Here is a 12,917-nt window from a genome sequence, read left to right as displayed (position 1 = left end):
CGGATAAAATAAACTGTGGTCCAATGGATTCAGTAGTAGTTATTCATTTACTCACAAGCTGTTGTTAATTACAATTTAACCCATTTTGGGCGGGAACCCCTTTTGGGTGTTTTAAAGCATTATGTTATGCTTTAGCTATTGAAAAACAGCAGATCTACAAGCTCGTAGCGCGAGCTTGTAGGTCTGCAATTTTTGAAAAATCGTGAAAATGTGGTGCAAATCTTTGAATATATATTCTTTCAAAGTGAACGTTGCTAACTCAAATCTTTGCTTCTGGGGAGGTCCCTGGAACAACATATTTTCAGATGGGGGTCGGTGGCCAATTACATATATTTTTGGGGGTCCTTGACATGAAATTGTTTGAGAACCACTGACATAGAAACATAGGTTTTTCAGAAAACTGTCATGATTTAGAAGACATTCGTAGAATCGGTCTCGGTCGAAATGGGTTAACCCATTCAAACGCTCCCAACAAAATATTAGTCTCTGTGACACATCTAGGGGCCACAATCTGCATTCAAAGATGTTTCTAGAAGCTTTGTCATTGGTCGAAAAAAACCCGGGCGAAATGACTAACCAATCAGGAAGTAGACAGGCAAATTGACCAATGACAAAGCTTCTAGGAAATCTCTAAAAGAATATATTCAAAGATTTGCAGAAGATAAAAGAACCGTCTTGACTACCAAAAGTAGGACATTCATTTACAGAAAAAAAAGAAAAAACGTTAAAAAAGAAGAAACACAGATGTGAGTATGAGCTTTCTGGACGTATGTGTGTGACTGATGGTTTTATGAATCGGCCTCAGCTTCCTGCTCTCTACACTGAATGCATAATGCATGAGCTATCCTATCACTAAAACACACTGCTTCTTGGCTTCTCAATGTAGTGGCCGGGGACCCACAAGTGGTCCTTGAAGGGCTTCCAGAGGGGCGGCATGCTAAATGATTGATAGAAGTGGAAAGCAACTATAGTTGATTACATGTACTCAAGTACTGAACTCGAACCCATTTCGACCTGATATACCAGATTCTACAAATGTCTACTAAATCATGGTAGTTTTCAGAAAAAAAACCTACGTTTCTATATCAGTAACTGTTGTTCTCAAACTGTTTCATGTCAAGGAACCCCGGAATTACAAGCTCGTAGTGCGACACTCGGTGCCGCGCTATGAGCTTGTAGATCTGCTATTTTTGAGTGGTGTAAACCACTCCTACAACTGGCTTTGTTAGTTTGTCTGTCTGTCTGTTCGTACCAAAAAATGAGCATGGTTGCTATGGTCACCCAGTTCACATGGGTGTGATTTCATTACGTCAGACATTACGTCAGACCACAGCTGATCAGTCTATATAAGACCTTACACCACTCAGTTCACACAGGTGTGATTTTTCAACAGCTAAAGCATAACATAATGCTTAAAACACAAAGTGGTTCCCGTGTAAAATGTTGAGATTGAGATATTATTATTATTAATTACTTGAGTATTGCCAATACTTTTACTTCTACTCCACTACATCTGGGATCGCGGGTTTGAGTCCCTGCGACATACTAGCGTCATGTCAGTGCCAGTGGAGAGTGGACACTAGGGCATTCACTTCTAGTCATTTTTACTAGTTGACTAGTTGCCTAGTTTACTAGTCGACTAGTCGACTAGTTGTTTAACCACCTTTTATGTTAAAAAAAAAAAAAAAAAAAAAGCTTTTTTTCTTTTTTTTTTTTTTGGGGGGGGGAAATAAATATTTGTACATTTAAAAACTGTGTACATGGTGACTATAACTATAATCTACCTGATATTGAGGCCTACAAAATCGGGTAAAAAAAAAAAAAAAAAAAATGAACTTTTTTTTTTTTTCTTATCAACTAGTCGACTAGTACCAGCAAGGTCGACTAGTGGATTTACTAGTCGACTAGTAAACTAGTCGACTAGTTGCTTAATGCCCTAGTGGACACCAGGACTGGAGTGATGTGAACGTCCTTGCGGGTTCCAGTTTTTTGGGCGGGAACCCCTTTTGGTGTTAGCATTATGTTATGCTTTAGCTATTGAAAAATAGCAAATCTACAAGCTCGTAGCGCGCCACCGAGTGGCGCGCTACGAGCTTGTAGGTCTGCTATTTTTGAAAAATCGAAGAACGACTGACATATAAACATAGCTTTTTCAGAAAACTGTCAGAATCTGATCTCAGGTCTAAATGGGTTTTTGGACCAGCTGCATAGTTTACGCCTACACAGAGAGCATTGCAGAGTAGTCCAATCATGTAGAGATAAAAGGCCTACTTGTGTGCAAGGTGCAAGTTGGCGCCTCGAGGGAGTGCATTTCTAGTCCTACATTGTGGTATAGCTACTGGTAAGAGGCCCGGGTTGTGGCAGGATGTGGTGAGAGACAGTGTCAAACTGGCTGTAGGTTCAAGACAGGATAAGGATAAGGACAACGTTATTGTCCATTAAATTGACATAAAATGGAAATTGGTCTTTGGCACACCCGGCAGTCAGTTACAACAATAACACATTACATAAAATATTAAAATACTATATAAAATGCATTCACATAAACACAGCAACTAGTGATCATGAACAGTGGGTGTTAGGTGAACTATTTAAACATGTTCTTGTTTAAAATGTCCACAGCAGTATTGGCACAAACAAAGTTTTGTAACCCTTCTTTTTTTAACTAGTTTTGCCCTAAGCCTCCTGCCTGATGGCAACAAGTCAAATTCAGAGCGAAGAGGGTGGGTAGAATCATTGTAAATCTGAATTGCTTTTTGAGTGGTGCAACCACTCCAAGGAACAGCTTTGACCCTATGGGACTATGTTTAGAGTACCAATGTTTAGAGTACCAATAGGGGGTGCTGTTGCACCACTCGCTTCAGACTGGTCTGATTTTTTGGTTATGGAGGTTGTATATATCCTGAAGTTGCAATTGTTTGTCTCCAATGATCTTACTTGCCTGGTTGACTACCTGGGTGAGCTTGTTTTTATCTCTAACTGAGAGATTCCCAAACCAGGACACGATGTTAAAAGTGAGAACACTCTCAGTGAGTGATCTATATAGACCAGGGGTTCTCAACGTTTTTGGCCGGGGACCCCCGGAAATGCTTTGGCAATGTCTCTGGACCCCCGCCCCGCCCCCTCCCGACCCCCAATATAAATTGACTGCTACAATAACCTTAACCCATTTTGGGCGGGAACCCCTTTTGGTGTTTTAAGCATTATGTTATAATTTAGCTATTGAAAAATAGCAGACCTACGAGCTCGTAGCGCGCCACCGAGTGGCGCGCTACGAGCTTGTAGGTCTGCTATTTTTGAAAAAACGTGAAAAAAAGAAAAAAGAAATCCCCCGTCGCGACCCACGGGTTGAGAACCCCTGATATAGACCATGGTCAGGGTGTATTTACTGGCATTAAGACGTCTCAGTTTCCTGAGAAGATAAAGCCAGTGCAAACGTAGCGTGTCAAACTGGCTGGGGGTTCAAGACAGTGCAACGTATAGCGTGTCAAACAACAACAAGAGCGAGGCAAAATATGTCTCAAGGAGGAAGAATAAGGTCACTGTCTGTCGTGCCGAGCGATGACAGCACACTGTCATAAAAACCCACAGGTCACGGTGGCGGCCCGCGGCGGCCTCGCTAGAGCTGTGAAATGGCACTTATGTAACTGTGTGTGAACATTTGCTGTGTCTTTTTTTTACACAGCCGTGTCGTAGAATGTTTCATATTCCAGGAAATATCTTCAACCGGGAGAGTTATTAAATACAGGGGGATATGCGTCTCAGAGTTGCTATATACTATAGTAAGTAGCCTTGCCGAGCCATGAGGCCCATAGGGCAGGAGCCTATCTCCTGTTTCTGTAGCGTGAGGCAGCTTGATGTACAAGTACACCCCCTGGACATGACATGACGCTAGTATGTCGCAGGGACTTACCCCCAATCCAACCCTTGATGCTGAGTGTCAAGCAGGGAGGCACTGGGTCCCAGTCTTTGGTATGACCCGGCCGGGGATTGAACCCCGACCTCCCAGTCACAGGGCGGACACTCTAACCATAAGGCCACTGAGCTGGTTATATACTATAGCAGCAACTAAAATGACTCGTCCCCCACGCAAATGAAGCATCCTCGGCTTGCAAGGTGTAACAACGACGTATAGGTGTTCCAGGTCTAAATGGGTTCAATTGTATTGGCTGATCTGAATCATTTTGGATTTACTGCTATGCCAGTATAGTAGTACTCAGACCGGGGTTGTTTTTGGCAGAAATTTTCTATTTTAGTTTTAGTCATAGTCTCTTGAATAGCTTTTTCATTTAGTTTTAGTCACATTTTAGTCACCTGGAAATGTTTTTAGTCGACTAAATCTACAGTTAATTTAGTCGAACAAAATGTATTTTGGCGGGCCTTGATGCCGTCGTAATGACTGTTTTTTGTTTTTACTTGCTGAACATAGCCGATCTACAAGCCCACAACGCGTCGCAGCGCGACACGTTGTGGGCTTGTAGATCAGCTATTTTCAGCAGGAAAAATTGTAATGACTTGTACTGGATCTCTCGTCCACTAGTCCCTTCCTAACGTATTTATTTGTTGACGAAATAGTCAGTATATTTAGTCTTAGTTTTAGTCATCATAGTCATCATCATTTCCATTTAGTTTTCGTCAGCGGAAAATGGTAGTCGACGGACATCTTTCGTCTTAGTTTTAGTCGACGAAAACAACACTGCTCTCAACTTGATTGTTGGATCGTGTGTGCGTTGGTATCTTTGGTATACTGTACCTACTGTAGCCTACTTTTTGGAAGTACTAGTCTCTACAATTTCTCTAGCCACTTTCAACCCAATCTGGGAACCCATTGGCAAAACTAGGGGAAAAACAGCGCCCTCTTTCCCTTTGAATTTGTCAACTCAACAGTTTTCAAAGATTAAAAAACGACCAAAAAAAGTGCCGTGTTATGAGCTTGTATAGGTTGGCTATTTGTGAACATGTTTTGAATAGGGCCTTAGTGGTTAAAGACTAAAGTATGGAAGCTTTATTACATTATTGTACGGTGCCACACAACTGGTGGGCTTATTTATTTACAGTATCTTTCAAATTAAACTTTAAACACAGGAATGTGCGACACTGTAATGTCAGTAATTAAAGTAGATATGGGCGGTATGGGAGACAAAAATGGTACATAAATGCTATTCCCACGTGTGTGTGTGTGTGTGTGTGTGTGTGTGTGTGTGTGCGCGTGCACGTGTGTGTGTGTGTGTGTGTGTGTGTGTGTGCGTGCGTGCATGTGTGTTTTCTAACTACGTGAGCAATAGGGGAGAAGGAGATGATGAGGTTGAAAAAGGGGTGAAATGTTCCTCCATTGGAATAAACCTCATATTATGGCCAAAACTGTTATTTTTCAGGATTCAAAACGAGCAAAAAATATCAATAGTATAGCAGCTCAAAACGAGCTCAAAACGTGTCTCAAAACGAGCTCAAAACGAGCTCAAAACGTGTCTCAAAACAAGCTCAAAACAAGCTCAAAACGTGTCTCAAAACGTGTCTCAAAACAAGCTCAAAACAAGCTCAAAACGTGTCTCAAAACAAGCTCAAAACAAGCTCAAAACGTGTCTCAAAACGTGTCTCAAAACAAGCTCAAAACAAGCTCAAAACGTGTCTCAAAACAAGCTCAAAACAAGCTCAAAACGTGTCTCAAAACAAGCTCAAAACAAGCTCAAAACGTGTCTCAAAACAAGCTCAAAACAAGCTCAAAACGTGTCTCAAAACGTGGGTTTGGAGCTTGTAGATCTGCTACTCTTGATGCTTCTGTGTGACGCTATAGTAGTATGATTGAGCAGGGCGTTAAGTTACGAACAAAATAAATAAATATGGAGATAAGAGGTTTCTGCCCGACTAATGTACTTGCTTGTCCCTCCCCCCTGTACTTTTGTAAGGTTTCTGATTGGCCGAGAGAAGCCGGGCGAGCAGAGCGAGGTGGCTCAGCTGATCCAGCAGACGTTGGAACAGGAGCGGTGGCAGCGGGAGATGATGGAGCAGCGGTACAACCAGTATATGGACGAACAAGAGGTAAAGATACAACCAGTGAGGCCCAGGCGGTGGCGTAACCGTCTGGGCACCCGACTGGTAATCCAGTCGCAGTGTGCCGCGGGTTCGACTCCCGAGTCCGACACGGCCTTTACTGCATGTCTTCCCCCATCTCTCTCCCGTTTCCTGTCAGCCTACTGTCTGTCCCTTCAAAAACCAATAAAAGGCGTAAGCCGCAAAAAAATATCTAAAAAATAAAAAATAAAAGATACAACCAGTGGTGGAAAAAGTACTCAATTGTTTTACTTAAGTAAAAGTACCAATACTGCAATTTAGAACTACTTAGTTACAAGTAAAAGTACAGAAGTATCGGCATCAAAATGTACTTAAAGTACTCAAAGTAAAAGTACTCATTGTGCAGAATGTGCCAAATGTGTATAAAATCTATTGAAAATAGCAGATCTACAAGTTCACAATGCGTCACGTTTATATTTTCAAATGGCCGAAATGTATAGGGTTGAAGTGGTTAATGTATGTTTTCTAATCAAAATTAAAATCTCCAAAGTGACTTAAGTTTTCAAATAATTGTAGTGAAGTAAAAGTACACATTTTGGCTCTGAGATGTAGTGGAGTAGAAGTGAAAGTATTGGAAATTGGAAATACTCAGTTAAAGTACAAATTCCTCAAAAGTGTACTTAAGTACAGTACTTAAGTAAAAGTACTTAGTTACTTTCCACCACTGGATACAACCAGTACATGGACGAACAGGAGGTCAGTGAGCTGCCTTCGTCAAAGAGTACGATTAGTCACACCATACGTTACCGCGGTGACATTTGTTCTCCGGCATTTGACCCATCTCTTGGAAGCGGTGAGCCGCAGCGTGCGCCGAGGGCGCTCGGGAATCATTAGTTGATTTGACCCCCCCAATCCAACCCATTGATGCAGAGTGCCAAGCCGGGAGGCATTGGGTCAAGCCCCCAGTAAGGCTATCCAACGTTGAAGCTGCCTACTTCACCTACTGGCGAAATGTGGAATTGCAGCACTTTCATGGAGGTGGACGGACGTTCATGACATCACGTGCGTAAGCCCGGACCTCAATCTTGAAGTCTGGGGCTAGGCTTTGGTGAATGTTCCCCCCCAGAATAGGGATGCTTCAAGTGGTTCAATGTCAAGTATAAGTTATTTTCTGTCTATTCTAATGGAGACCTGTGACATATTGTATCTTATATAAATATATGAAATATAAGATTCTACGGATGAAAAAGTTATTTACGTGAGTCAAACAAGTTTGAGAAACATTGGTCTAAAGGTTAGAGGAGCGCACTTGTCGCCGGTTCGATTCCCCGAATCTGAGTGGGGAAGTGAACGGTCACCACTCAACCCCTCCCCCAAACACAGCTGTAGTGCCCTTGAGCAATGCACTGAACCCCCCCAAATGCTCCTCCTGTGGAGCTGTGAGCTTCAGTCACTGAACCCCCACAATGCTCCGATGGAGCTGTGCTGTGAGCCTCAGTCACTGAACCCCCACAATGCTCCGATGGAGCTGTGCTGTGAGCTTCAGTCACTGAACCCCCACAATGCTCCTCTGCTGGAGCTGTGAGCTTCAGTCACTGAACCCCCACAATGCTCCGATGGAGCTGTGCTGTGAGCCTCAGTCACTGAACCCCCACAATGCTCAGATGGAGCTGTGCTGTGAGCCTCAGTCACTGAACCCCCACAATGCTCCGATGGAGCTGTGCTGTGAGCCTCAGTCACTGAACCCCCACAATGCTCTTCTGCTGGAGCTGTGAGCTTCAGTCACTGAACCCCCACAATGCTCCGATGGAGCTGTGCTGTGAGCCTCAGTCACTGAACCCCCACAATGCTCAGATGGAGCTGTGCTGTGAGTTTCAGTCACTGAACCCCCACAATGCTCAGATGGAGCTGTGCTGTGAGTTTCAGTCACTGAACCCCCACAATGCTCCTCTGCTGGAGCTGTGAGCTTCAGTCACTGAACCCCCACAATGCTCCTGCTGGAGCTGTGAGCTTCAGTCACTGAACCCACAATGCTCCTCTGCTGGAGCTGTGAGCTTCAGTCACTGAACCCACAATGCTCCTCTGCTGGAGCTGTGAGCCTCAGTCACTGAACCCCCACAATGCTCCTCTGCTGGAGCTGTGCTGTGAGCTTCAGTCACTGAACCCCCACAATGCTCCGATGGAGCTGTGCTGTGAGCTTCAGTCACTGAACCCCCACAATGCTCCTCCAGTGGAGCTGTGCTGTGAGCTTCAGTCACTGAACCCCCACAGTGCTCCGATGGAGCTGTGCTGTGAGCTTCAGTCACTGAACACCCACAATGCTCGCCTCCGCTGGAGCTGTTCTGTGAGCCTCAGTCACTGAAACCCCCACAATGCTCCGATGGAGCTGTGCTGTGAGCCTCAGTCACTGAAACCCCCACAATGCTCCGATGGAGCTGTGCTGTGAGCCTCAGTCACTGAACCCCCACAATGCTCCTCCGCTGGAGCCGCTGTGAGCCTCAGCCATTGAAGTGAAGTGTGCATTAGTTATGAATGTATTCATAGTATAAACAAGTTAAGTGGCAAGGCCGTGCACCTGGCACGCTTTCAGCAGAAACAAACACGCGGCGCTGTTAGACGAGTAGCCATAGTAACAGAACGGACTTAATTCGTTCAGTCCACTTGACCACAGATTGCATTTACGGCTCTTATTATATCATCTCTGTCGGAGGTGGGGAAACCTCGTATGCATGGGTTCAAGTTCTGACTTCAGTGGTTTGGGATTTGGAAGCGTGTGTTGCACAGATATATAGTTGGGTTGTTAATAAGATTACAGCATTTGTAGTGGTCAGACGGGGACAATAATTACCAAAACATCGTTTGCACGTTGTTTGGGAAATGGCACTAGTAGTGTGGCGGGGAGCTCCTTTCCTACCGTTTCCCAATATTCCACATTAGGACATGATTTTATTTTGCTTTAATCCATGTTTCACATGTCCAAAACCGTATTTTTACCAGCTGCTGAGTCGCGACATACTAAATCCAACACTGGTTGTGCTTATAGCCACGCCCCCGGGCAAGTTAAGTTTACCGAGGTTAAGGTTAAGGTGGTTGCACACAGCTAAAAATCCGAAAATGCGTCCGGTGTGCAAGGGACCTTTAGGGTTTAGGTTTTACTGAGGTTACCGTTAGGGTTAAGGTTAGGTTTACTGAGGTTAAGGTTAGGCTGTCAATCACAGCGACTGGCCAATCACAGCGCGCCCTTGCGCAACCCGTGTAGGCTTTGGTATGACGCAGCGGAGTCTATAATCCATGTGCAAGCTAGTCCAGTATAGTCCTCTAATCCTGTAGTCCAGCGGGTTTTCTCATTGGCCGATGTATGTGCGCACCGCAAATATGTCCGACTCGGAACACAATAGTTCCGCCTTAGAGACATTTTGTTTCCTACCACCCCCCCCGCAGATAATAATAATGCAGCTGGTAATTACTTGATGTAATCAATTTGGACTTGTTTTTGCGAATGCAGTGAACTATAGAAGCTGGCCAAAACTGTCTGTGTGTGTGTGTGTGTGTGTGTGTGTGTGTGTGTGTGTGTGTGTGTGTGTGTGTGTGTGTGTGTGTGTGTGTGTGTGTGTGTGTGTCACGCTGTAACACCACCAGCCTGCCACCAGAGGGCACAGCTGTATCACACACAAAACACACACACACACACACACACACACACACACACACACACACACACACACACACACACACACACACACACACACACACACACACACACACACACACACACAAAACGTAACAAAAAAAAAACCTTAAAAAAGTACGTAATTTATTCTAATTGTTGTTATTGCAATTTACGAGCTGCGTTCGCTTCCCGCGTTTGCGCGTCTTACTTGTTTACTTCTCTTGTGTGACGCTCTTGTATGATGCAGTAGGGCATTCACTGAAATGTGGAGATGTGAGGTTTCTAGCCCGACAGAGACGATTATGCTTGCAACCTGCAGGCATGAATTAAATTACACCCTGGCCTGACAAAATGAAAATGACCTTTTTAGCTATAAATCATGAGTGGCACGTGAGCCCTGTGTGTGTCCTCGTTTACCCTTTCTGTTTGTGCTGCTGATCGTGTTGGTTTTTCCTGGGCAGAGAGCTTGTTTGGTTTTTGGACAAACTGTGGGCTAAACTGCTAGTGTTAGCATCGATTATTTTTTAAAGGTTTGACTGATTACTTTTAACATTGAGCGCAGCTCGGTTGCACTTCCGCATCTGCCAACCAAAATTTGGTTGGCAAATGCGGAAGTAGACGGTTCTTCCGGGTGCTTCAAAACGCCACTGAGCAACTTCCACTGAAATGAATACCGGGGGGGGGGGGTCTCTATCCTTTTATTACTTTTATGATTGGGTGGTCCGCGTTAACCTGACTCCGCCAGATGGGGCAGCAGAGAGTACACTGGGTTCCCCCCCTCCTGCTCCCATCTGGGAACTCTCAGGCAGACTTGATGCCCGGGCAGCACTGTGTATGCCTTGATCCCGCCTCTAGCTGCCGCTGATTGGCCAGGCCGTTTTGTGCCCGGGCATCAAGTCTGCCTGAGAGTTCCCAGATGGGATCCCGCCTCCAGCTGCCGCTGATTGGCCAGGTCCGCGTGGCCCAGTCTGAGAATCTGTATCTGGAGGAGTAATGCCCAGTCTAACTTCGAAGAGAGGGGGCGGAAAAAACAAGAAAAACAACAAAAGATAGCCTACTTTGGCAGCCCTTGTGCATGCAAATTTCTGTTGTTAGTATAGCAAACCACAGCAAGCAAGCCTTTGTTCTAAATGGTCCCCCCCATTAGCACGTCAGCAATTTTAAACCAGCCATGCAGTAGCTCGGTGGGAAGAGAGGCTGTCTGTCTGGTAATCAGAAGGTCATCGACTCCCAGCCCCCCGGTCTATGTATGTGTCAAGGTGTCCCTGAGCAGGACCCTGGGGGGGGGTGGGGGGACCCTCCTCCTCCTCCTACACCAGGGGTTCTCAACCCGTGGGTCGCGACCCCTCGGGGGGTCGCCAAATTATTTTAGGGGGTCCCCAAATTATAAAAAAAAAAAAAAAAGATTTTTTATTTATTTTTATTTTCACGATTTTTCAAAAATAGCAGACCTACAAGCTCGTAGCGCGCCACTCGGTGGCGCGCTATGAGCTTGTAGATCTGCTATTTTTCAATAGCTAAATTATAACAATGCTTAAAACACCAAAAGGGGTTCCCGCCCAATATGGTTTAAGGTTATTGTAGCAGTCAATTTATATTGGGGGTCGGGAGGGGGCGGGGCGGGGGTCCCGATACATTGCCAAAGCATTTCCGGGGGTCCCCGGCCAAAAACGTTGAGAACCCCTGTGTCAAGGTGTCCTGGCCTGAGCAGGACCCCGGGGGGGGGGGGACCGGGGGACCCTCCTCCTCCTCCTCCCACACCATATTAGCGTGTCTTGTATTTGGTTGACATGTTTTGCAAATGGTTCCTATAAAGCTAAAAATGGCGTACTTTAGCACCATGTCAACAACGGGGGTTGCATGCTGACACGTTGCGGCTTCTTCTTGACAAGTGTTGTCAGAGAGAGCCACGCACAATGACGTGTTCACAGTGTTAACAGAGCCACGCACAATGACGTGTTCACAGTGTTAACAGAGCCACGCACAATGACGTGTTCACAGTGTTAACAGAGCCACGCACAATGACGTGTTCACAGTGTTAACAGAGCCACGCACAATGACGTGTTCACAGTGTTAACAGAGCCACGCACAATGACGTGTTCACAGTGTTAACAGAGCCACGCACAATGACGTGTTCACAGTGTTAACAGAGCCACGCACAATGACGTGTTCACAGTGTTAACAGAGCCACGCACAATGACGTGTTCACAGTGTTAACAGAGGGATCCAATCCACAATGCTTGATTCCAAACATCGATAGGGTTGCGGCTAGTGTTGATTTTGTCGACTAAAACTAAGACGAAAAATGTCCGTCGACTACCTTTTTCCACTGATGAAAACGAAATGAAAACTAAGCTATGATGACTAAAAGTAAGACTAAATATACTGACAATTGAAATGTTAGGAAGGGACTAGTGGACAAGAGATCCAGTATAAGTCATTTTACAATTAGTTGCATGCTGAAAATAGCCGATCTACAAGCTCACAACGCGTCGCGACACGTTGTGAGCTTGTAGATCAGCTATTTTCAGCAAGTCAAGTCGACTAAAATCAAAGTCAACAGTATGTACAGGTATATCCATAACATAAGCAAGCAGCACGCTAGCAATCATTTCGCACAATAAATTGCATTAAACAGAGCGGGTCTTGCCGCAACTCTATCGATGTTTGGAATTAAGCATCCACAATGGGTTCACACAAAGCCTGTAGTCGCTGGACTGGAGCTTTGGCACCACCTGGTGTTCATCTGTTGCTACTTCAGCACATCCCTAATAGTAACCCTTTGACGTTCATGCAAGGTGGTGATGGACTGCTCCAGAGCAGTGTTGATTTCGTCGACTAAAACTATGACGAAAAATGTTCGTCGACTGCCTTTTTCCACTGACGAAAACTAACAAGTCTGTGGAATAAAGCCGTGTGTAAATAATAAAACCATTTCCTCCGCAGGGCGGCGAGTACGGCACCGACGAAGAGGAAGAGGACGACGAGGACGTCAGCCCCTCCTCCTACCCCAGCGCCATCGAGGTGTTTGACCTGGCGGAGAACGAGGACATGTCCCCGCTGGAGACGGACCCCGAGAAGCTGGCCCACAAGTACAAGGAGGTGAGCAGGACATGTCCCTGACAGTACGTTTTAACAGCGGGGAGACCTTAGAGACCAACGGCGAGCGTCGCTTGAATTTCATTGGCTATCGCCCAATCGCCCACTATTGCCGGGCGACGTCGCCCAAAAGATG

General features: G+C 45.4%; 1 protein-coding gene across 1 annotated transcript in view; it reads left to right on the top strand.

The window, feature by feature from the left end:
* The window catches only part of LOC306919574 (neurabin-2-like), a gene marked incomplete at its 5' end in the record, with an annotated part of 89,375 nt that overhangs the window by 59,469 nt on the left and 16,989 nt on the right, over window positions 1-12,917 (top strand). Inside the window, 2 exons of the mRNA XM_079532334.1 lie at window positions 5,907-6,039; window positions 12,629-12,784. Coding sequence (XP_079388460.1) covers window positions 5,907-6,039; window positions 12,629-12,784 — 289 coding nt within the window. The remainder of the gene's footprint in view (window positions 1-5,906; window positions 6,040-12,628; window positions 12,785-12,917) is intronic.

The sequence above is a fragment of the Electrona antarctica genome (genome assembly GCF_951216825.1).
Source record: "Electrona antarctica genome assembly, contig: scaffold_26, whole genome shotgun sequence".
Lineage (NCBI taxonomy): Eukaryota > Metazoa > Chordata > Actinopteri > Myctophiformes > Myctophidae > Electrona > Electrona antarctica.
Note: the sequence above shows the minus strand (reverse complement) of the source record. Positions and strands in the feature narration are given on the sequence as shown.